This window comes from Lissotriton vulgaris, chromosome 9 (genome assembly GCF_964263255.1).
Source record: "Lissotriton vulgaris chromosome 9, aLisVul1.2, whole genome shotgun sequence".
Taxonomy (NCBI): Eukaryota; Metazoa; Chordata; class Amphibia; order Caudata; family Salamandridae; genus Lissotriton; species Lissotriton vulgaris.
Window position 1 is genome coordinate 435683359 of NC_141697.1, and position 22311 is coordinate 435705669.

At 45.7% G+C, this 22311-nt stretch overlaps 2 protein-coding genes across 2 annotated transcripts in view; one reads left to right on the forward strand and one right to left on the reverse strand.

The window, feature by feature from the left end:
* The window catches only part of TDRD9 (tudor domain containing 9), a 2495642-nt gene that overhangs the window by 97379 nt on the left and 2375952 nt on the right, over window positions 1-22311 (forward strand). The window lies entirely within an intron of this gene.
* On the reverse strand, window positions 3053-9467 carry RD3L (RD3 like). Its single transcript, XM_086937886.1, has 4 exons — window positions 8932-9467; window positions 8232-8458; window positions 7320-7633; window positions 3053-5842 (listed from the first exon to the last, which is right to left on the reverse strand). The coding sequence occupies exons 3-4, from the start codon at window positions 7616-7618 to the stop codon at window positions 5563-5565; spliced, it is 579 nt and encodes a 192-aa protein (XP_086794012.1). The 5' UTR covers window positions 7619-7633; window positions 8232-8458; window positions 8932-9467; the 3' UTR covers window positions 3053-5562.

Genomic DNA, 22311 nt, shown 5'->3' on the forward strand with positions numbered 1-22311 from the left:
ATTTTTCCTGTAGGTATAGGATGAAAAGCTTTATATTATATATTTATATTATATTTCGCCTCAAAAAGCACACACTGCCATTGAATGCTTATTGAAAAAGAGCAGAATGCATTAACTCGCAGTGAAATGAAGCTAAAACTTAAGTGGTCTGACCAATTGTCCCATTCAATATATATCGATCACTGCTGCACATATCAGTATTGGCTAACGTCATATCTATCCAGCATCATGACGGCTTCATTGGCAAGCACTGAGAAAAGTATGCCCGACAGCGCAGTACCTATGCAGGTCTTGCAGCTCCACCTGCACAACACACCGCAAAGTGCAACTTTCCAATAAACTATGAACTAAACCAATCAAACACGGGCAGTGACAGCCGCATGCAGGCATTACGCGTCATACTCGTTACCCTCAATGGGCAGCACGCACTAGATGGGAATATTTGCAAATTGGCTGCCCTCCAGGGTCACATAGCACTGAATGCCAAATTCCTCCCCTTGTGTCCAATCAAAGCCAAGCGCTAATAACTACGTGGCCAGGATCTGGCAATGAAATCCATTCCAGTGATTCGAAAAGACAGCCGGATTATATAGGAAATGCCCCTTTATGGGCCATTTTTCAAAACACCAAAAAGGCATCATATTGCTAGTAGCCCCGGAATATCTTACAATTAAGAATAGAGACTTCCAGAAACAGCTTCAATGTGACAGGGCTGGGGCAGACATCCCATTCTTTCCTAACATGGCATAACGCTCCTCTGAACACACGTTGCAACAATACAGCTGTTTACATAACGCCTGGTGCGGGCACAACATGACCCAGTCAGCACCTGGCAGGAGCCATCATCATATGAAAACATTTTCATAAACCCAGCACAGCCAGTTCTTCGGTGCCCCAGACCGACCCCACAACCCCCCTCTAGCCCACCTGTCAGCACGCGACCCCCCGAACCAGGAGAGAGGCCAGACCTCGGAAAAGCAAGAGCCCAGCGCCCAGCAGCAGCGGGCCACCCGGGCGCCGTTAATAAGCACCGAGGGCGGACTCAGGAAGCCCCAGGAATGGAGAAAATGACCTCCATAATTGCATCGACAGCTCCTTTAAACTCCGCTGAACTGAAACCTTGACAAGTTGGAAGAGCCATTATCCATTTAGAGAGCCGTGAAGTTGGCTGCAGTGTTGGTTTACATTTTAGAGAAATTCCCACGATACGGCAGTTCTTGCCAGTCGAATACCAACCCGCTGGAAAACAAGCACTGGCGTTGCCAATAGGTCTCGCAGTAGGCAAGTTGGAGCTATTACAATTGCAAATAACAATGCCTTTTATTTTTGTTTTCATTTTAAAAACATAAAGGGCTTTGTCATTTACAAAACCAATAGCTCCAACTTTCCTACTGCGAGACCTATTGGCAACGCCAGTGCTTGTTTAAAAGCCCAGTATTGGTGTTAACAAGATTCTCGAGAGCATCCAATTTTGAGGTCATCACTCTAGCTCTTTCCAGAACGGGCAGTAAAAGGGTTTTAAATAAAGCTTATATTTTACCCAACAAGCCATCATCACTATTAAAACATGTGGGACAGGGATCTGAAGACCTAAAAGGGATGTTGGGAGGACGCAGGGGATCATTTAAAACCAAGACAGGGAGTGGATTAGAAGTTACTTCGGGAGTAATGGTTGGCTGGGGTAAGCCATTTGTTTTTGGGATGTTGGTGACACCTCCCCTCTGGCGTCCCTTACATCTTTTCCTCTTGCGCGATGAGTTTCTCGTAAGGTCCTCATCGAAGGATGAATCCGGCAGGGATTGACTAGCCAGAAGCACACTATCCTCAGCCCCACTACTGTGTGAATTACCAGAGTTTGTATCAATATCGGAGGAGATCAGGGACGAGCTCCCCCCCTCCCCCCCCCTCCCCCCCGCCTCACAGTGCACGTCCACCGGTGCTATGACGAAATGATGACTAACACTCGGTGCCGATGCCTCGGGACTGGGTATTATAGCAATAAAGCCTAACGAAGAACGTTTTCCACTAACTAGATCAATTGAGAGCCTTTTTTTAACCATAGCTATCTCTTTTTCCAATATGCCTGTAGCCCTAGAGATAAAGGCGTCCAAGGGCCCAGTTACCACCCCCTTAGACGTCTGCTGCTGGACAGTCCGTACCTTGCCAGAGCGTAAAGGCATGGTTGATTAGACTAATGGCAAGGTGGTATGATACAACAGATCCAGGTGGGGTGGCCCAACCCAACCTCGCCCGACCACAGACGGTCCCGCCCTTGTCTCTGGCTTCTCCCGGGACGCTCCTGCGCGCTCCCGCGCAGCGGAGATTATGGCCTGTAAAGTATAGGGGGAGGCGACAGGAGGTGGGCGGGGCAAGCAGGGAGAGCGGCCCAGGTGTTGCGGTCAGGCTGTCAGGGACTCCTGGGTGATGGAGTCCCTGATCACACCGCTCGCAGCCCTGCTGCACCAACCACACCCCCCCAGGCAGTTCAGGATGTCCCGGCCCCTCCTCCTCAGTCCCAGCACACAAAAGGAGCCGCGAAGCGGGATCCGCAAAGCGGTTCCGGCGAGATGTGGGTTTTCAGGGGCAGCACCCAGGCAGCAGCAGCAGCGAACCAGTCCTTAATCGACCAGCAGGTAGGCAAAAACAGAATAATTGTCATATTGAGCTAGTCTTCTCTGTTGATACATTTAGGAAGGATTAGCCATGATGAGAAGCTTTGCTGCTGCTTGGTTTTGGGCTACACATTTCCATACCCTTTCATTCAGTGGGTTTCACTGTGCCCCTCTGCTCTGCCTGCAGTTTTATTAATAATGATCTTACTTATGAACTGGAAGCAGGGACAGAGAGAGATGATTAAAGTTATAAAGATGCTGCTGGTTATGTTCAACATTCACAACAGTCATGCTCTGCTTGCTGTATCCTAAAATGCTTGGGATAAGAACATTCAAACCCCCATGGAAAGCCAACATTACACTGTTTAGCACAAAAAGCTTCAACGAGAATAAATAGTAATTTTTATTAAATATTGAGAAAACATCTGTGAAAGGAAATCACATTAAATTACAAGTAAATATTGAACCCAAAATCAAGCACCTTCTGCAAAACACATTTCAGTGTACTTCCATATTTAACAGGTTAATATAAAGAATATAATCTGATTTCTTCATCTACATTTTTGATTCTTTATGGCTTGAGTTTGGGAAAAAATAAGCCATATCCGGAACAGTTTCAGGGCAAATCAAAGAATAGCATCGAACTGTATGGCTCTATCCCCTCTTGAGCTAGCTTGAGCTGTATACGACCCACTTGAAGACCTCCACTGGGTGTGAGCTCTGAGCAGTGCGGTTTCTACTAGAAGTAAAAAGTTGCTTTGAAGTTAATTTTGTTCTAAGTGCCAGTATTGTTTGTCTAGTGTATTTATAAAAGAAGAGGTTTCCGATTAGTGGTAGTCTGGTAATCTGCAAACCCAAAATATCACATCACAGAAAGCCTATCAGTGTTGCCATCAAGTCTTTATCCTATTTGTGCAAATCTAATGACAGTGCAGTTCATGTGAAAGAATGGAGTCCGTCAATACCATTACAAGTTATGACCTATACTGAATACTTTGCAGTTTGTCACACATAATGTCTCTTTGCAACTCTAAGACGGTCCTGCACAAACCTTCAACCACCGTATGTTCCGTTTTAATCTTACCTCTTTGACAACGTCATTTGTAGCAGTTTTAATTCTTTTAAATGCCCTCCAATGTGAATTGCTGTTTAGGATTCTGCTAAAAAGAAATGTGTTGGTATCTGATGGATTTCATTCACATCCTACGTGCAGCCGTCAGATATTTATACTCTTGGCCCTTGAGCATGCTGCTCGCTCACAGAGATTATTTTAGGGGGCAACGAAGAGTTTAAAATTGCCTAATCTGTTGACCGTATAAACTACCAGAGGACTTGTCTAGTGCAGTAGATTGTAAGGACCGTTTTTGGGAGGGTTTGCGTGTAGGAAAGTATAAATAAGATCTAGGCCCCTTCCTACCAAAGGTTTATCGACACCTTTGTGAATAGACCTACTTACTAATTGCAAATGTGAAGGGTGTGGAACCTATTGTTCCAAAGAGCAGTTTCAGTATTTCTCTGCTTCTGCAGGCTTGAGTTCAGAAGAGGTGTACTGGGACCCTACATTCCGATAATAGTTTGCAGCTGATACTTTTCTGTCTCTTTGGACCTAGGAGACCGCTAGGGTCTTGTCTTAAGCTACCGTCCCAACTCTTTCACCCTCCCTTTCTTACAGAGGAATGTTATGATAACTGTTGGCATGTACACATATCACCCATCAAAAAAATAATTCTCTTCTCAAGGTTTTAGCTTTTTCTTTCATTCTATGCAAGGGGACGTTTTCCTCCACAGGGAGCAAATGTAATTCTCGTTATTGTACTCGGAGTTCCTCTCCTTAGTTTTGATGCATGGAAGTTGCGGACTAACATGTTAATCCCCATTGACTGCATGATATCTGCCGGTTTGGACTATGCATCGTTGATGCCACCAAGGTAATATTCTACCACGTACTTTAAAAAAAACAGCTATCCAGAGTCGGTCGGCAGTCGAAATGTTCACTAATTCCATAGCGTTGGCAAGTCTGCTCCCAGAATTAAACAGATATGCTATTTACCTTGGACTCCAAGCGTGAGCCTTCTAAATCATAGGATTGTGTCGGATGTGCTACGTGTTTCTATTATAAGAATAATAGTTTTTGCTGTCGCAGCTGTTTTTTCTTATAACATCTGCATTTGTTTGTTTTTTTTTGTCTCGGCAATTGTAAGAGTTGACATGCTGTCGGCAAATATAGCAAAATCGAGTGAAACAATTAATGATTGTTTCCTGATTCTGTTTTCAAATTGTCGATGTTCAAACGTATGCAGCAGCGTTTGCTGTGAATAGGTTGTTTGCAAATGTTTGGGTTTTCTTGAACACACAATGGTAATGCACTGGATACAGAGCATCCTGCATGTAAAGGATGATTACACATAATGTATGCATTGGCTTCTTTATATGCAGAGACTTCCATATTGAGTTTTTCACCTTAACAGTTTTACACGCATAGAACGATTACTGTTCTAATGTCAGTAAGAAATAAATAAAACAGATTATAGGTTTGAGAGGGAGATAACATCGCAGAGTGTTATAGAATTATACACAGAACAACATTAATTGGAAAGTACTGGTCTGACGTGTTCACCATCACATATGTAAAATTGTAGGAAAACTTTTGCCATCTAAAAATAGTAACGGGTAGCTTGTCAAAGACAGTCCTAGTTCTTTTGTACCCGTACGTCTTCCTCCTGCATTACAAAAATAGGTAGGACTGCATAAACACTCTAACTTTTGTAGCCGTCGTAAAAATTCCTGACAATTAAATTGAATGTATAAAATGTGAATAATACTCGCCTTTCCTTATTTGTATTTAAGGGGCTAAACAGTGAGTGGTCATGTCTTATTGCAATTTATTGTCTCCGGAAGAAGTGTTTCGAGAGAGAGAACAAACGCCCAACTTAAAGAATCACTGATTTTCTTAAGTAGATGGGTAGTAATAGGGCAGGTTCCAGATTCTGTGGGAGAAGGCTGGGAACAGACTTTGTGTGTTTTTGTCAACATAGCTGGAAACCGTAGGGATCTCCTCTTTCTCCCCAGGCAGTGGAAAGGCAACTGGGCAGTTTTCGTTCCATGCTTCCATGAGTTTAATTTGCTGCTTTTCTTTCTCTATTATGGTGAGAAAATCTTTAAGGACCTGCTTGAATATATAGACTATTTCCCAAGGGAGGACATCATTTTCTGCCAAAACTTCACGAAATCTAAAAAAAAAAAAAAAAAAAGTTGCATTAAGATTTTTTCCCGCTGTATTTAAAGTGTTTTACATTGGTCACTTTTGACTGCAGGAATTTTTTAATCAAATTAAAATGTATTTTATTTATTTTCAGTGCACATTCTTGCCATTGTTCTACAATATGCAGATAAACGAAGTACCTGTACCCACAGGACTTTAAAAGTGGGGTATTTAAACGGGACGTGGCTTAAACATGTAAACTACATTTCTGTGAGTCCCATAGTGTGCCACCCTACCAGTATTTTGGTTCTTGTCTCCGCTTTCTGTTGTGGCATCCAGATATATAACACAGCAACGGACAGACTCTCAAAACCACCCAGGACTTTTGGCTTTGTCATTGGTTGTCAGTCATTTAATATAAATGAGTAAATATGATTTTGTTGTAAATAATGAATACTGAAAATATTCAAATTCTCAAACTGTCAGACTTTAAAATAAATATTATTAGGATCTGTAGAAGAAGTGGTCTTGAGAGTGTCCTAATCACTCCTGTTAGCCAGGTATGCCATTTTATGTTCACAGCTCGTGGATTTGTATATCATAAGCCATCTCTTGTCTCTTCAGCGCTCTCTCCTGAATGCACTTATTCACATTTCCTTCACTTTCCCAACCCACAAACACACAGCACAACCAGGCACTGCATTTTCTTTTACTTTCCCCTTGTCACTATTTTGATCATTGTGCACCTCCTTCGCACACACATCTGCACAGAATCGCAGTTGCAAGTGGAATACGTGACCATTGCTCTGCACACTCTACAGAGAGGCGAATGATTGGATGACCATGGAATCTGAGCACCTTTTTGACCCACTGATAGTCGTAGTGAGAAATTCGCACTACCTTCATCCTCCACTCCAGAGCTCCTAGTCTTGGCCCGTTAAAAACACCTAGAGGCGATTCAGTTCAAAGTATGCACTATAAAAGAGTAATCTGCTAAACGAAAATAAGAGACATTCAAAATCCTGGAAATACCATACACTTGGGAAATGCAAGATGAAGTAAGATATGTGAAATGTAAACAGGAACTAAGTCTCAGACATGGATTGCCTTAATGTTTTTTTTTCATTCATTGTTCAGAGGTCGATCAGTGTTTTTGCCGGTAAAGTTAAAGGCATAAATCAGGGGTCTGATAGGGGCCCGTTTCAATATCCCCTTTTAATTACTGCTCGGTATGAGACCAGAAGGGACCCGGCCTGCTTGAAACTCTGTAGTTTAAAAAACATATATATATATATTTATGTTTACAACTGTAGTGGCTGACCGATGCTTCCTAACAGTACTGCTTTAGTGACCAAGTTACTACTTGCTCTTTATGTAGTTTTTACCTCGACAACGCAGCATACCTATAGATTTTCAAAGACTGGACATGCTGCAGCTGTTTTTTTCCAACTCTTACAAGGATACGTTTCACTCTGAGACTGAAAGGTGTAAAATGGGTGTTATACCTGCTGAGGACGGTTCCCGTGTGGGTTGGTTGAATTCGGGAGCACAGCATTTCCAGTTGCCTTTGTTCGGTGAGGGGGATGCTGGGATTCAAGTTGTAAGAGTTCTTCAGCCAGTTGCAGTCGCCTCCCCCTCTCTGCATCTTCTGACCGTTTTCAATCTCCTGGATCAGTCTCTCGCGCTCCTTCAAGTGCCACTGCAGTTCCCTCAGGAGAGTCTTTGTCACCGTTTCAGAGCTAGAACATTGGGTGGTTTTACCCGGTTCATTTTTAGACCATTTCATCCAGTTGAAAAATGGCATATTTAAGCCGTTGGCCTAAAAATAAGTAAAGTCATTTTGTTACTTTAACTTTGGAAGAGCTAGCCTATAAAATTATTTTTATTAAGGCATTACACAACCATCCATATTAATAAATGTATATAATATTTGTTTGGTTTCGAACAATTTTCAGTGTAGTTTATGATTAGTTGTATTCTTATGAAAGTTCTCACATTTTATTTTCAAAAGATAAAACAGTAGAAGGAAACATTACATGTCAAGTTAACTCGAGATACAGACTTTTTTGGATCCGGATGCGATAAGATGGTTTATTTCTCAGCCATAATATGTTTGTTGTTTTAGGAAAAGTGGGGACAACATACATAGACGTAATGCTCCTAATACCAGAAGTGGGACTGCTTTTTAAAAAAAAAAAAAAAAGTGGCCACACTTATTCTCGCACATTTTCGTACTAAAGGTAAACGCACTTAACGCACTGTCTATTGTTCTAGTGTGATGAGCAGTTGCTATTCTGCAAGCAGCCATTCAAGTTTTAAATAAATGACCCCTGTTCTAAACCCGATGTGTCAGCTTGCTCCCCACAGTTTTTGCACCTGACGCCTAAAATATCAAAAGAAAACGTGGGGCGACGTACCTTTTATTGAATATGTGGACTTGAGGTCTCTGAAAATTGCTCGCGTTGTTACGAATTTATGGTTTACGATAGTATCCTTTTTTTTCCTGTGGAGTAGCCCCCAGTGGAAAGAAATGTAATTTCCGCATGTGCCTGTCTTAAATGTGCTCTGTATGTCCCCAGGGTGTCTTGTAGAACGGCCAGGCCAATCGACTGCTTCGGTTAGCAAAGATGACGCCTTGTAGCAGCTGTAAAAAAAAAAAGTTTTGCGTTTAGACACAAACCTTATGTATATTCAAACAGTCACCATGTCGACTCTTTACTTTTAATTTGAGTACTTTTTTCCCCAAATGGCAGATTGAGCCACTTGCTGTAAAGCCTTTGACGACGGCAAAAGAGATTTATTCTTCACGCTCTTCCCATGTGCTGGCTGTAGTTAACTGTCACATGAAGCGATTGATGCTTCCTTGTGCATCAGCCTACATGATTTTTGTCTGTCCGAGTCCAACACCCTCAGTGGGTGAACATCAACTGCTCCTACAACTGGGAAGCGGTTGACCTTAATTGGTACTGACCGGTCACCAACGCAACATGTTATGGATTATAGTTGGAGGCGAAGGGCTTTGTTTAAAAAAAGAAAAATAAAGGCGTCGCAGACAAAGTGCACAAAATAGCTTGTTCCTTCAAACCTACGCATAAAACGTTTAATGAGACAACTTACCGTGGAACTTGTATTCCCCAAAGGTCGTTTTCCTCATCCTCAGGTCGTTGGCGGTTTATTTTGGGGCAGCACCGTCCATGTGATCTTTTTCGGTACTGGCACAGCGAGTTGCGCTGTGCTCGTGCTTGCTAAAGGTCGCGGGAGCTGTTATTTTCCGTCCCAGTTATCTAGTCTCCTCTTATTAATACGAACAGCAGGCAGGACGAGCCGAACAGCATCCTCCTTCGGCCTCCGCGTTGCTGCGAATTTCGCTGTGGAGGTTTCCTTTGGTTTTTTTTTCTTGCATCCTCTGCAGCGTCGAATTGTTGGGAAACAGAGGCTGTGCTAATGTGCTCTAGATGTCATACAACATAAAGAATGACGTGCATGCCAGTTATTAAAGCCGATATTATACCCTGGAAAAACTCGGATGTCAGGGTTAATCAGCGTCAGCTGGAAGGTTTTCACATCGCATTGTATGTCCTACAATGAAAACCTAAAGGAGCTGGGTTTAAAATGACAGAACTGTCCACACGCATTTTCAGGCGAATTTAAAATCTAGTTTCCTGCCGCCTCTTCTTCAGAGCAGCAAACCGCGTCTCTCTTTTCATTCTGCAAAATCTGTGTATTGGAGGATTACTGCACCCACCACTCCATTATATACAATTATAGCATTAACATAGTTTTACTCAAAAACCAGGTGTCGTGAGCACGATTTTTCAATTTATACATTTAAATCGGGCTTTGATATTTTTTTCCCGTTCGTCCTGCTAATTCATATTGTTTACCGAGAACACTTCGATAGCAATTTTTTATAAAAAGGATTATGACAGAGCGAGCGGAGTCTTTGACAGCAGGCGATACCAACTGTGTTGTGCTCATGGTCTGATAGATGGTGGCATATTAGAAACTAAATATCAGAATATTGGAATGCTATGAGCTGTAGACAGTGGAGTGGCTCGGGCCAATAATGGCTGCTATAGACCACCTGCTCAGACATTCCAAGAGTTGCCTTTCTTTTTCGCCCTTTTTAATATATAAAATGTTACCTTCAGCGGATGGACCAGACCTTCAGGCTTGGGCTACATCAATTGTTAAAGACCCTCTAGCTACCCACCTGTCACTTTGTTTCAGGACCTTTAACAACCAGTGTACCCTTAGGCAGGGGGCTATCAAACTTTATTAAACATTGTGAAGTTGTTTTTTTAATACATAACCTGATTATTTAACCTCACAGTTCTTTACTTTCAGAACGTGGTATTTCATTATTAAAACAAATCTCTTAATCAGCCTTTGGAAAAAAAAATAAACATGGCATCCTATTACAACGTTAGTAAGGAATTTACAGTTGCATTTATAAGACAGTTTGATCTTGATCTCGCACAAATCTCCACCTACAAAAAAATCTTCCATCTTCCAAGTTTTATTCAGCGAGCAAGACTACGTCTGGAGCTGGGCCTACAAAGACAATCAATTTACTGCGAGGCCGATACCCTGAAATTTTTAATTAGGTTATTAAAAGCCGGTGAAAAGACTTTAAAATCCCAGCTAAAAGAAACCTTTTCCAGTCCTGGCAACCCTTGGAACAATCAGATTGTAAAGGCCATAAGAGTGCTAGAGCTGGACAACGCATCCCTTTCTTCAGACACCATTCCATATTCAGCCTGGAAAAATGCCATCAACAGGCAGGTCAAAATAATTTCTCATCGCATGGATCTGCACTCCGTAAAAACATCTTCCATTTTGCTCCCACTGAACTCTTCGTATCTTCCTGGGAAACCAAAAGTCTATTTCCAGGAAAACTTAAATGCAGTGGCACGGAAGAATATAATGTTCATGCGACTTCTTGGCTTGCGTTCAACGGCCTTTAACCGATGGGCTCCAACAAGGGAGGGGGGGCCTGCAGACTGTGCAACTACCACTCTGAGTCATGGCTGCATCTGCTGTGTTGCCCGCCCTAGCCGCCCCAAGAAAGTCTCTTAAAACCCTTGTATTTAAGATGGGGCATTAGGACATGCTGGGAGGCTTCAGCCTTTTGTTTCGCGTCTACTACCACTCAAGTGCTTGCAAGGTCGGGTAAATTCATGAGACTCTTGGACAACCTTCTGTTACATTCTTCGGCCCCCGCTCTCCTACCTCTTCCCCCTCAAAAACTCATTACAGACTTTTTCTCCCCCGTGGTTTAGCACCTTTTGTTGTTTTTTTATCATTTTTAGGTTTCGCCTCGTCGAAAGCTGCGCCGCGCAGCTTTTCAGCGCAGGCGAAATCTAATGTTTACAGTATGTGGCTTGGGAATCCGCCCTCTGTTCCATTGGCTAGCTCCATAAATGGAGGCTAGCCATTGGAACAGAGATCTGTCCGTCGATTGCGGAGCAGATTCGGGGGCGTTCCCGAGAATTTTAGGTTTTCTGCTCAAGTCATGCGGCGGTGGGCGGGTTTTTTTTTTAATTGTGCTCATTTTTCTGAAGATGGCGGCCGCGGCGCACAGCAGAGGAGAAGGCTACTGCCTGCCTGCGCTTTCGGCTGCACCTCTTGCCACATCCAGAGGAGTCATTGCCATGCAGGGCTGCAGGGCACTGACGCAGAGCAGGCGGCCGTGGAAGGAGCATGCTCGCCCTGCAGCTCTGCTTCACAAGAGGATGTGATCTGGCCGAGACCCAGAGACATGGCCCTGGACGCCCTGCTGCAGAGATTACAGGCTGTTTACGAAGGCAAAGGTAGGAGGAGCCGCAGGGTTTTAATAATCCTCTTTAATGCGCAGCGCGGCCATGTGTCTAAGGCATTTAATGAAATAATTGCTTGTTTCACTTTCTCGTTGCGTATGATTGCGTGGGAGAAAGTCCTCACTCAGAAACTTCTTTCAGCAGAGCCTGTGAACTGGATGTTTCCCATTGCAATGCGTGACCCCAGTGGTTACTTGCGTTCAACTGGGAGAGAGGGAGGGCGGAGCTTCGCAACAAGCACACAGCTATAATCCTGGAAACTGCCTGAGCCGAATGACATTTCTACACAATGAACAAACGCACAAAAAAGAAAAGCAATCTCGTCTGTAGTCATAGCAGAGCTGAAACTGGCGAGCAGAATCACTTTTGGAAAGGCTGTGCTAACTTGGCAGGCAGAAAGTGTCCCTTCGCCCACTGAAAACTCCTGAAAGTCTGTGAGCTCTTAATAGCAAGGCGTCGTTTATTTTCCAGGTGTTAAAGCCATGCCGATTGAGTGCTGCAATATTTTCTTTTTGAATGCGTGGGGCAGGTGGCAAAACACAGGGTGAAGGTCGTGGCAGGTGTAAACTCAATCTATAGAGGCACTGCTTGAATAAAGGTTTAGACACACCCTTCAAAACAGCAAAGAATATACAGATACTAAAACGTAGTTGTAAAAAATGTGCCCTTTCCAGAATACCTGCTTTCATTGCCTTTCCAATACAGGCGGGTCCTCATTAGCAGTTGTGCATCCTTCCCCGCTACAAGGCCTCAAGCTTAAAATGGCGCAGTAATTGCACAACTTCCTACAGGTGTGCAGTTTCCATGTGTGCCTAACTTGTAAGGAAGGTTGCTGAGTTTCTACTCCGTTTGCCTTTGAATTGAGTGATCATCTTTTTGAGCGAAACATGACAAATTGTAAGTCCACTGGAAGGGCTTCAAGTTTGTCCTTATGTTTGGAACTAGAGTCGAAGCTCAATGGTTATGGGGTGGATCATTTTTAGTGCTATCTACAGGACTGAGTTATCCTCACAATATACCTTATCTTCTGATGGTGATGTTCATAGTGTGACGCTATATGCCATACCGTGCCCCACATTCTGACGCTTTGTTATCTCCCCAATTGCAGCAGTGGGCATGACAAAAACTGGGAGGTCAACATTACTATTCTAACTCTAGTCCTAGAATATTTTAGGAAAGTGCAATTTTCCACAAAATGGTGCATGAGGCTTATTTACTCTTTTAAATCGAATCCTGGAATATTTTTGAGGAAGTAAAACATTCCCCAAAGATTTTAAGCAAGAGTTAAAAAGTGGTAATTTTGTAGTGATCAAACTGCTGTCTTAAGAGTGCTGCTCGTGGCAAACCAATATGAATACTGTGGTGCTGTGACCAACCACATCATGCCTTGCGCACTGATGCTACCAGTGAAGCTGATTTATAAGTCATAACAATGAATCTAGAAAGCTCAGCTGTTGCCCTCTTGTTGACCAGCTCAGTGAATACTGTGTAATGGAACTACAGAAGGAACAACAAAAAGAGAAATATTGAAACTGGTCAAACTGTTCTCCTTCACAAGAAGTAAGAAGCTAAGAACATGATGAGATTAAATCCAGATAAGTAGCGTAAGAAGTGGAGAAGCTGGATTAAGATTTGAATTAAGCCCTTAATATGATTTCAATTAAAGTGGAGTTATATCTGATTATGACTTTTAAGAGCTAGATATGCATTGAAGAGGGCACGTATTCACTCGGACCTCCCTGAACCCATCACAGAGCGCCTCCTTCACCTTTGACACCTATTGTGATTTGTGACACAAAGTAAGTGCTCTCCATAGTGCCAGGCATAAATGGCTTCGCTAGTTGACTCATTCTGGGCTGTGCAGAGTTCAGTTTTGAGTGCTTCACGCGTCATTAGGCAGATGACACTCGTGCACCACCTGGGGAGGGGTGGGTGGTTTCACAAAGACAGATGTGTAGGGTCGGAAACAAAAAACTCTGCATGCTGAAAGATGTGCAGACCTGCCTGAATTCCCAACTATGCTGTTGTCTAACGATGATTTGTGTTTTCATAAGCAAACGTGGATCGCGCGTGAGTACTATGAGATAGTCCTGTCTCGAGGATTGCCCTGATGTTGGAGCCGGAGAGAGCGGCTGGGTGTGTGTGTGTGTGTGTGTGTGTGTGTGTGTGTGTGTGTGTGTGTGTGTGTTGGTGTGCGGCTGGCTCTGTGTGTGCGGCTGGCTGTGTGTGTGTGTGTGTGTGTCTGTGTGTGTGTGTGGCTCTGTGTGTATGTGTGGGTGCAAATGCAATAGGTCTCACATTTGCGAGAGATTAAGCTAATGGCAATGTAAATGACAATGCCATTTATCTATCTGTTTTCAAAACCAACACATAAATACAAATTTTGTCATTTACAATGCCAATAGCTCTAACTTTTCCAAAGGCGAAACCATTGCGTTGTAAATGCTTGTTCCATTTTGCTTTAGCGTAGCAAAATGTTTATAACGACAATTACAAGACTGTTCTTCTCAGAAGCACAACGGACACTAAGCCTTGTGAGCGGTCTATCAGCTTTGTGTTTCTGTTTTTGTGTTAACGCTGATTTTTATATATGTGCTAATGCTGTCTTTTATAGCAATGGTTTTAAGTAACTGTGCTAAACTACATAAACTTCAATACATTATAAGACAGTTACATTTCGCTGGCAGAGGATTTATGGAGATATTTTACTGCTTGTTTAATTGAGGCCGGTTGAATTGCCAAGTTACTATAATTAAAAGGCTGAAAGATAATGCAACAAATTATGTAACAAGGACTTAGATGCCTAACTCTTTAACTCTAATAACAAATACAATTGAGTGGTGTGGGCATGCTAAGCATAGATGTTCTGTAAGGCACTTTGTAGGAAGGGTATAGCTCCGTACAATATCTCAAGGAGCTGCTACTCTCCTCGAGTGGGGGGTCCGTCCGTGCGAGCGGACCCGCCATCTTGGTAGTAGCGGACTAGCAGAGTGGCGGTCTAGTCTCCAGGACTCACGGGGGCACAAAAGCCGACGCTTGAACGAACGCGCAGCGGACGCGCCGGTCGCGCGCCAAAGGCAAGCCCGTCTGCGCCCGTCCGCACTAAGGACGCGCTCAGCGCCAGAAATGCTGCTCCTTCAGTGCCAGGATGGGGGCCTGTTGCAGAGGGAGAGCCCAGACGGTACACCAGTAATGAACTTACTATTATTGGTGAGAGGGGACGTGATAGAGGGACCCTCATGCTGTCTAACACAGCTTTCCCTGTATCGGACTTTCTGAGGGTTGACACCTTAGCTGGTGGGCTTTTGAATGTGAGGTCTCTCCCTAAACACAGTGTTGGTGTTGGAGACCCACGAACTAGACTTCCTGTGCATGACTGAAACCTGGATTGTGCCGGGGTGCGAAGTTGATGCTGGCAACGCCTGCCCGCCAGGGTTTAAAAGGCGCCATAATCCTAGAACCAGTGGGAGGAGGGGGAGATGGGGGGCGGGTGGGTGTGATTTTTCGAGGTACAATTGACTTGAACGTCATAAACATTGAAGAGTGCAACGGCTGTGAATTACTTGGCTTCGCCATTAAGAACTCACAGAGGCCTGTCCTAACGTGTATCATCTGCTATAGACCTCCGGGTGTCTTTACGCTTGCCTAGCAGCAGGTGTTATTGGAACTGTTTTCCAATATGGCAGTCATTCATAACCATTTGGTGATCCTTGGGGATTTTAACCTGTGGCTGAATGGCACTTTGAATACAGGCTACCCATACAGGAGGTCATCAGCTGGATCTGATATTCTCTGAGACCAACCTCCTCACTGTTGGGGATGTTCTACCTATGGCCTGGACGGACCACTCTTTGATTACGTTTTTTTGTAAAGGGAGGCACACCTGTAGCCGGGACATCTGGCCAAGCAAGGGAGTATGTCCGCAGGGACAAAGTCCCTTGCCCGGAAAAAAGGTGCGACACCCACGTTCATGGTTGAGGATTGCTTTGCCCCCACCTCACAGGCTGAGGTGAATTACGCTGCCCTCTGCTCGAAGATTATCTCGGTGCTGGACACCTCTGGTCCTTTAAACATCATATGAGCAGGGGAAGACCCTCTACACCCTGGTTTACAGACAGCCTCAAAAATTTGAGACTGGAATGTAAACAAGCAGAGAGAAGGTGGAGGCATGCGTACCTGGTCAGGGACAGGCTGGCTTGGAAAGCTAAGTGGGGAACTACAAGAAGGAGAATCACAGAGCTAAGGTAGAATACTTCTCGAGGGTGATTCTCGACGCCCCGAACTGCTCTCGCAGCATTTTCAATATCCTGAATAATCTTACCATTCCAGAGTGTGCCAAGAATGAATCCCCCCCCTCTCAGGAACTCTGTGAGAACCTAGCTAGGTTCTTCCAGGAAAAAATCAAATTGATCATTGATGACCTGGGGGTGGAGCAGCAATAATCTTTAGTAAAAGCTGACTGCGGCAGCCTGTCGACTCCCGGCGCGGTTTATGAATTGGGAGGAGTTGAGCCCCTTGCAGAATTTGCACAGCTGCCTGCAGAGGAGTTCAGGGAAGTGGCCTTTGGTATAACCTCTGGGTCTCCGCTCGACCCGCTCCCATTAAAAATCTGGAAGGAGTACGAGCTTGAGCTCTTCCCTACGCTTTGGCTGGTGTGTAACCAGTCGCTTGCTACGGGAATGGTTCCACCTCAGTGGTGACCCCATTACTGAAAAAGCCCTCCCTTGACCCGGACTGCCTTAAGAACTTTAGGCCTATCTCGCTCCTACCCTATCCAGCAAAAATTGTAGAGCGGTTGGTGGCAGGCACCCTCTCCACTAAATTGTATGGAAGGAGGGGCACTCCTATTCTTCTACGTGGAATAAGTAAACTAATTTTATGTTTCTAAAACAAAGCGTGCTGCCTAGGCTGACACAATGTCCCTATTGTGTGTAACTAACATAGAAAATTTACAAGTGAAACCACTTGGCCTATGCGCACTGTTGCTGATCCGCACTACAGTGGCTAAATTTCTTGATCTTGCATAAATGTAAACCAAAACCATTAAATTAACATTAACAACACTGGTGACTGTGGTAAATCATAAGCAAGTTATTTTTACTTTTTAAGAACAACAAAATTGAAACATTACAATGCAAACATCAGATGGTCCATAATGTAATAGTGGTTTATTTTATTTTAGACCACGAAGAAACTTGACATCTGTTTAAGTTACGTACGGCTTCAGCGTTCTTAGCGTCTCCAAGTTATGACGGTCTAATTGGTTGAATCTGTTCATCACACTTTGTAAGTAGAGTCTTTGTAGTTCTATGGAACTGAACGCTGCATTTAAACTAGGAACTAGCATCTTACCTTCATGTTTATCGTTTTGTAGTGACGACAGTCACAGGAGGATTACGAGCAGAAATACTGCATCATGAACAGATTTGGTCACTCTGAGAGAGTTCTAAAGGTCAGCGTGTTTCTTTTTCGGTATTTTACCAACCTTTACATGACAGAAGAGGTGTTTGACCGTTACATTATATTGTTCCTCGAATAGGTAGGAGCGAGAGAGCACTTCATAACTGTGGGCAAGATACATCATATTACGGAAAGAGAGAAGTGAGTTTTATGTTTTCTCAGTTTTCATAGTTTTCAACTCAGTTTTCATAGTCTTCAATAACGGAGCTTCAAGGGAGTTTTCTGCTATCAGTTTTGTTAGTGCTGGTTTGCATGTATTGAATTTTCTTTCTACAAATCACACACACACACAATGGGATGACATCAGGCTTAATGTCTTGTTTATATTTGCACAATATATAGAAGGTCGCAATTTTGAATCATGTACATAAAGTTTTTTCAGCATTTGTTTAGGTTGTCTTCTTGGACATAGTCAAATCACAATGATAAAGAGAATGTTCTTATTTTTACAGATTGAGCCCCCGACGAAGGGCCCCAGGGCCCGAAATGCATAGAGCACCTTATGGAAACCATGTTATGGGACTATAAAACATTATGGACCATCTGATCTTTGTATTGTAATGTTTCAATTTTGTTCTTAAAAAACAAGTAAAAATAACTTGCTTATGATTTACCACAGTCACCCGTGTTGTTAATGTTAATTTAATGGTTTTGGTTTACATTTATGCAAGATCAAGAAATGTAGCCACTGTAGTGTGGATCAGCAACAGTGGTTTCACTTGTACATTTTCTAGGCACCCTCTCCAAACATCTTGAACAGCACAAGCTCCTGGAGGACGTTCAATTTGGCTTCCGTCCAGCTCATGGCACCGAGACGGCCCTTGTGACGGTGCTGGATGAGCTACGTTGGCGGGCAGACAGGGGACAGGCAGGGGTTTTGATCCTGCTTGACCTGTCTGTCGCCTTCGATACGGGGAACCATGACATTTTGCTGGACAGGCTGAGAGGTAGGAGTTGCAGGGAGTTCCCTTGGGTGGTTTGAGTCCTTCCTCCAGGGTAGGTAACAAGCTGTGTTCCTTCCTCCCTTCCTATCCGCCTTCTCTACCATCTCGCATGGCGTCCCTCAAGGCTCGGTAATTAGCCCAATATTCTTTAACATCTATATGAAGCCCTTAATAGCGGTCATCAAACATTTTAAGATCGAAATTGTCAACTACGCTGATGACACGCAGCTGATTCTGTCCCTGGAGGGAAATTATTCTACCTCCTTGGAGGAATTCCACAACTGCATGCGAGCCACTGCGGAATGGTTGAAAGCCAACTCGTTGCAATTTAACACAGGGAAGACCGAGGTGTTATACTGCCCAAGGCCCAGGATACAATCTCTTCCACCTAGCAACTTCTGGCCAAAGGACTTTTCTCCACTGGTCCAGCCTGTGAAGGTAGTATGGAATCTGGGTGTGATGTTTAACAGTGATGTCTCCCTGGAGGCGCAGGTCTGAAAGGTGGCAGCTAGCTGCATGACCATCATTCGCCTCCTGAGAAAAATCTTGCCCCTGTTACCACCCCCTGCTCGCATAGAGGTGGTGCGTTAGACTACTACAACTCCTTGCTGCTGGAGTCCCCTAGTTATCTTATGGATAGACTCCAGAGACTCCAGTCTGCAGCTGCTAAATTAGCCTTAGGGTGGCCAACGAGATCTTCCTCCTCAGGGGCTCTGGCTCAGTTGCATTGGCTCCCAGTGAGGCAAAGGGTGATAGTTAAGTCCCTGTGTCTGACCTTTAAAGCCCTCCACGGGTTGGGCCCGGCTTGTCTACAAAAGAAGTTTTCTTGACATGTGCGGCCCGTAATCTACGCTCCTCCTTGGCCGAGGTGGTGACCGTACCGAGGTTTAGGAGATCCAGAGCAGGAGGTAGATCATTCAGTGTGGCTGCGGCCAAGCTCTGGAACTCTTTGCCCATTGAACGTAGGCAGGTCACCGGCCTTCTTGCCTTTAGAAGGCAGTTAAAAACCTGGCCCTTTCCCCTCTTTCCCTAATCCTTAGCCTGTAAATAGTTGCCCTCCTTTTGTTCCTCGAGTCTGCCAGCGCCAGGATGTTCGAGGCATGTGGGCTGCTGAATTCATATCTGTGCATAGTCCGCCACCTAGTGTTGGGTCCGGATGATTGCACATTGTTGTCCTGGAAGAGTCTTCGAAGTATCACGAGATAGGTGGCTCCTCCCCTGGACTACAGTGCGCATGGGCATCGCCTCCATCCCCAGATTGTTTTTTTCCGCCATTGGGTTCGGATGTGTTTCGGTTCCCTCTGTCGGAACCGATAGTTGTTCTACTTTATACTCGAGACCAAAAGGTCTTTAGGCTGGGCGTCGGTATAGTTGCGTACGGTTTTCTTTCTGACTCTCAGCTCCGATCTCTTACTGCCCTTCCACGTGCTTTCGACGCGGACGGGCCTACACTACACCCTTTGCTATGGAGCGGACTCCGTTCAAAAAGTGTCCGCTGTGTCACTCTAAATATTCGCACCTCGACGTGCACCCTGTGTGCAATACCTGCTTGTCACCGGATCACCGCGAGGACACCTGTATGGCGTGTTCGAAATTCCGAAGCAAGAAGACTTTGAAGATTCGCCGGGCCAATCGGCTCCAGGCTCAGTTGTCTGCTTCGGCACCCCCACCAGATGACATTTTCCAGGAATCTGTCGAGGGAGAAGACGACGTGCGAGGGTCGGACTCTGGGCCCGCGTCCGAGGAGGAGACCTACGACGCGGGTGAGGAGGACTATAACGAAGTCTCCGACGAGGTAGGGGACGACGACCAGGCTTGTGCCACGATGGGAGATAGCTCGGAGGAGGAGCATCTCCATACAGACTCAGGGGTTATTCCCCTTCATGCGGCCCAGGTCGAGGGATCGCCTTCGGGCCTTACCCAAGATCTAACTATGAGTCCTACGTCCCCGCCTACGGGCCCGGTCACGGACATTTCTAAGCCATCACTTATGTTGAAGAAAACGAAAGTGAAGCCAACGGGTCACGCACCCTCGGATGCGAAACCGAAACTGAAAGTTGCGCTGGTGAAGAAGGTTCTGGAGGCGTCAACTTCCAAGAAAACCAAAATGGCCGACTTGAAGAGCCACGCCAAAATGGCCGACCCGAAGCCCTCTGGGTCGGCGCCGAAGGCGAAGGCCCCCGACGCGGCTGCGTCGGTGCCGAAGGGGGTCATGGACCCGAAGACGGTTCCGAGGAAACGTCAGGCCGACGACGCGCCTAGACATGGGGCGTCGGGGCCGAAGAAGAAGTCTACCGGTGATCAGGCTCTCGAAGATGAGGGGTCGCTCGAGCCGGTTCAGCCCTCGGCAGCCTTTACGAAAAAAGTGGGGGACTCCTTACAGCGGATCCGGAAGTCCACTGAGGTTCCTGCTCAGGACACTGTAGCGCCTACGCTCACGCCTAAGCCTACTAAAGAGCAAACGCCCATTCGTTTTACCCTTCCACCCAAGTCGGCGCCGAAGGCCTTCGCGCCGAAACAGGGCGGGCACGCAAAGGAGGTATTGACGCCGAAAGCTGCCTTGGTGGTGTCGAAGCTTCGGCTCCAACCGCTTGCGGTGGAGGAACGTCGTGAGGTGATCATCGACGCCAACACCGGAAAATTGTCGCTCCTCAAACGAAAGATTACGTCGGAGCCGGCCTTGGAACCTTTTAAGATTCCGCTCAAGAACAATAAGTACTCTGCGGACTCTTCGGCTCTGATGGAACCTGTGTCCCCACAGGCCTTGGAACACTCGCCGACGCATTCCCCCGCGCCTGATGCGGACGAGGAAGATGCCGAGTACACCTATCCTGCGTACTCGGATCCGGAAGAGGAGCATGTTCCCTGGGCCGCAGGAGGCGACGCAGAAGACCCGCAGTCAGGTCAGGACACTCAACTTTTCGCCGCCAAGACGTCCCCGACAGAGGACTCGGCGGCCTTCAATGCCTTAATAGAGAGAGCTGCAGCGAACCATGACGTCGAACTGCACTCGGACCCCGTGGATGCGGACTTCTTATGCGACACCTTCTCGGTAGCCGAAAAGCAAGTCAAGACACTACCGATGCTTAAAGGGGTGCTGAAACATGCACAGGAGGTTTTCAAGGAGCCCACCCGGGCGCGGGTGGTCAACCCTCGCATCGACAGGAAATATAAAGCGGCGCCCACGGATCCCACGTATATTAAGGGACACTTGCCATTGGACTCCCTGGTGGTTTCCAACGCTCGGAAGAGGGCGAATTCGCAGACTACTGGTGACGCTCCTCCCCCAGACAAAGAGTCCAAGATCTTTGAGGCATCAGGCAAACGCATTGCTGCACAGGCAGCTAACATCTGGAGGATCTCTTACACCCAAGCCCTGCTTGCACGTTATGATAGGGCCCATTATGACACATTAGAGGCCATTCTGCAACACTTGCCTGACCAATACAAGGAGGCGGGAGAGATGCTCATTCAGGAGGGTAAACTCATTACAAATGCATCCATCAAATGTGCCCTAGATGTGGCAGACACTGCCTCCAGGGCTATCAATACAAGTGTGTTACTTAGACGCCATGCCTGGCTTCGAATCTCGGGGTTCAAACCCGACATCCAAACCACAATATTGAGTCAAACAGTGAATCCTGACCATCTGTTTGGCCCTGAGGTGGATGCCTCCCTAGAAAAGATGAAAAAAGATACCGAAACTGCCAAATCTATGGGGGCTTTACAAAGTCAGCAGTTTCGGGGTGGTTCCTTTCGCCGCTCCAATTCAAGAGGCACCTCAAGGGGACAGGCATCCCAGTCCTCACAATACTACAAGGGTAACACCCAGCCCTCGTATAACGACAACAAGGGCAGGGGTGGCTACAGGGGCAATAATATCAAAGGCAGGGGACGTGGAAACAATGGCTCCAGGTCCACCACCACCAACAAGCAGTGACGTCTTGTCACTGCCCCCCGATCACACGACACCTGTCGGGGGGAGACTCCAGCAGTTCCTGCCGGCGTGGAGGTCCATCACCACGGACAGGTGGGTGAGGTCTCTTATCCAGTACGGGTACTGTCTAGAACTTACGTCCATTCCACCGGACATACCGCCAAGAAGCCGTGCTATGTCCGGCGAGCACTTGACCTTGTTGCAGCAAGAAGTTCTAGTCATGCTGCAAAAAGGGGCGATAGAGCTCGTTCCATTGCAAGAGCGGGGAACGGGTTTACTCCCTGTATTTTTTGATCCCCAAAAAGGACGGATCACTCAGACCGATCCTGGACCTCAG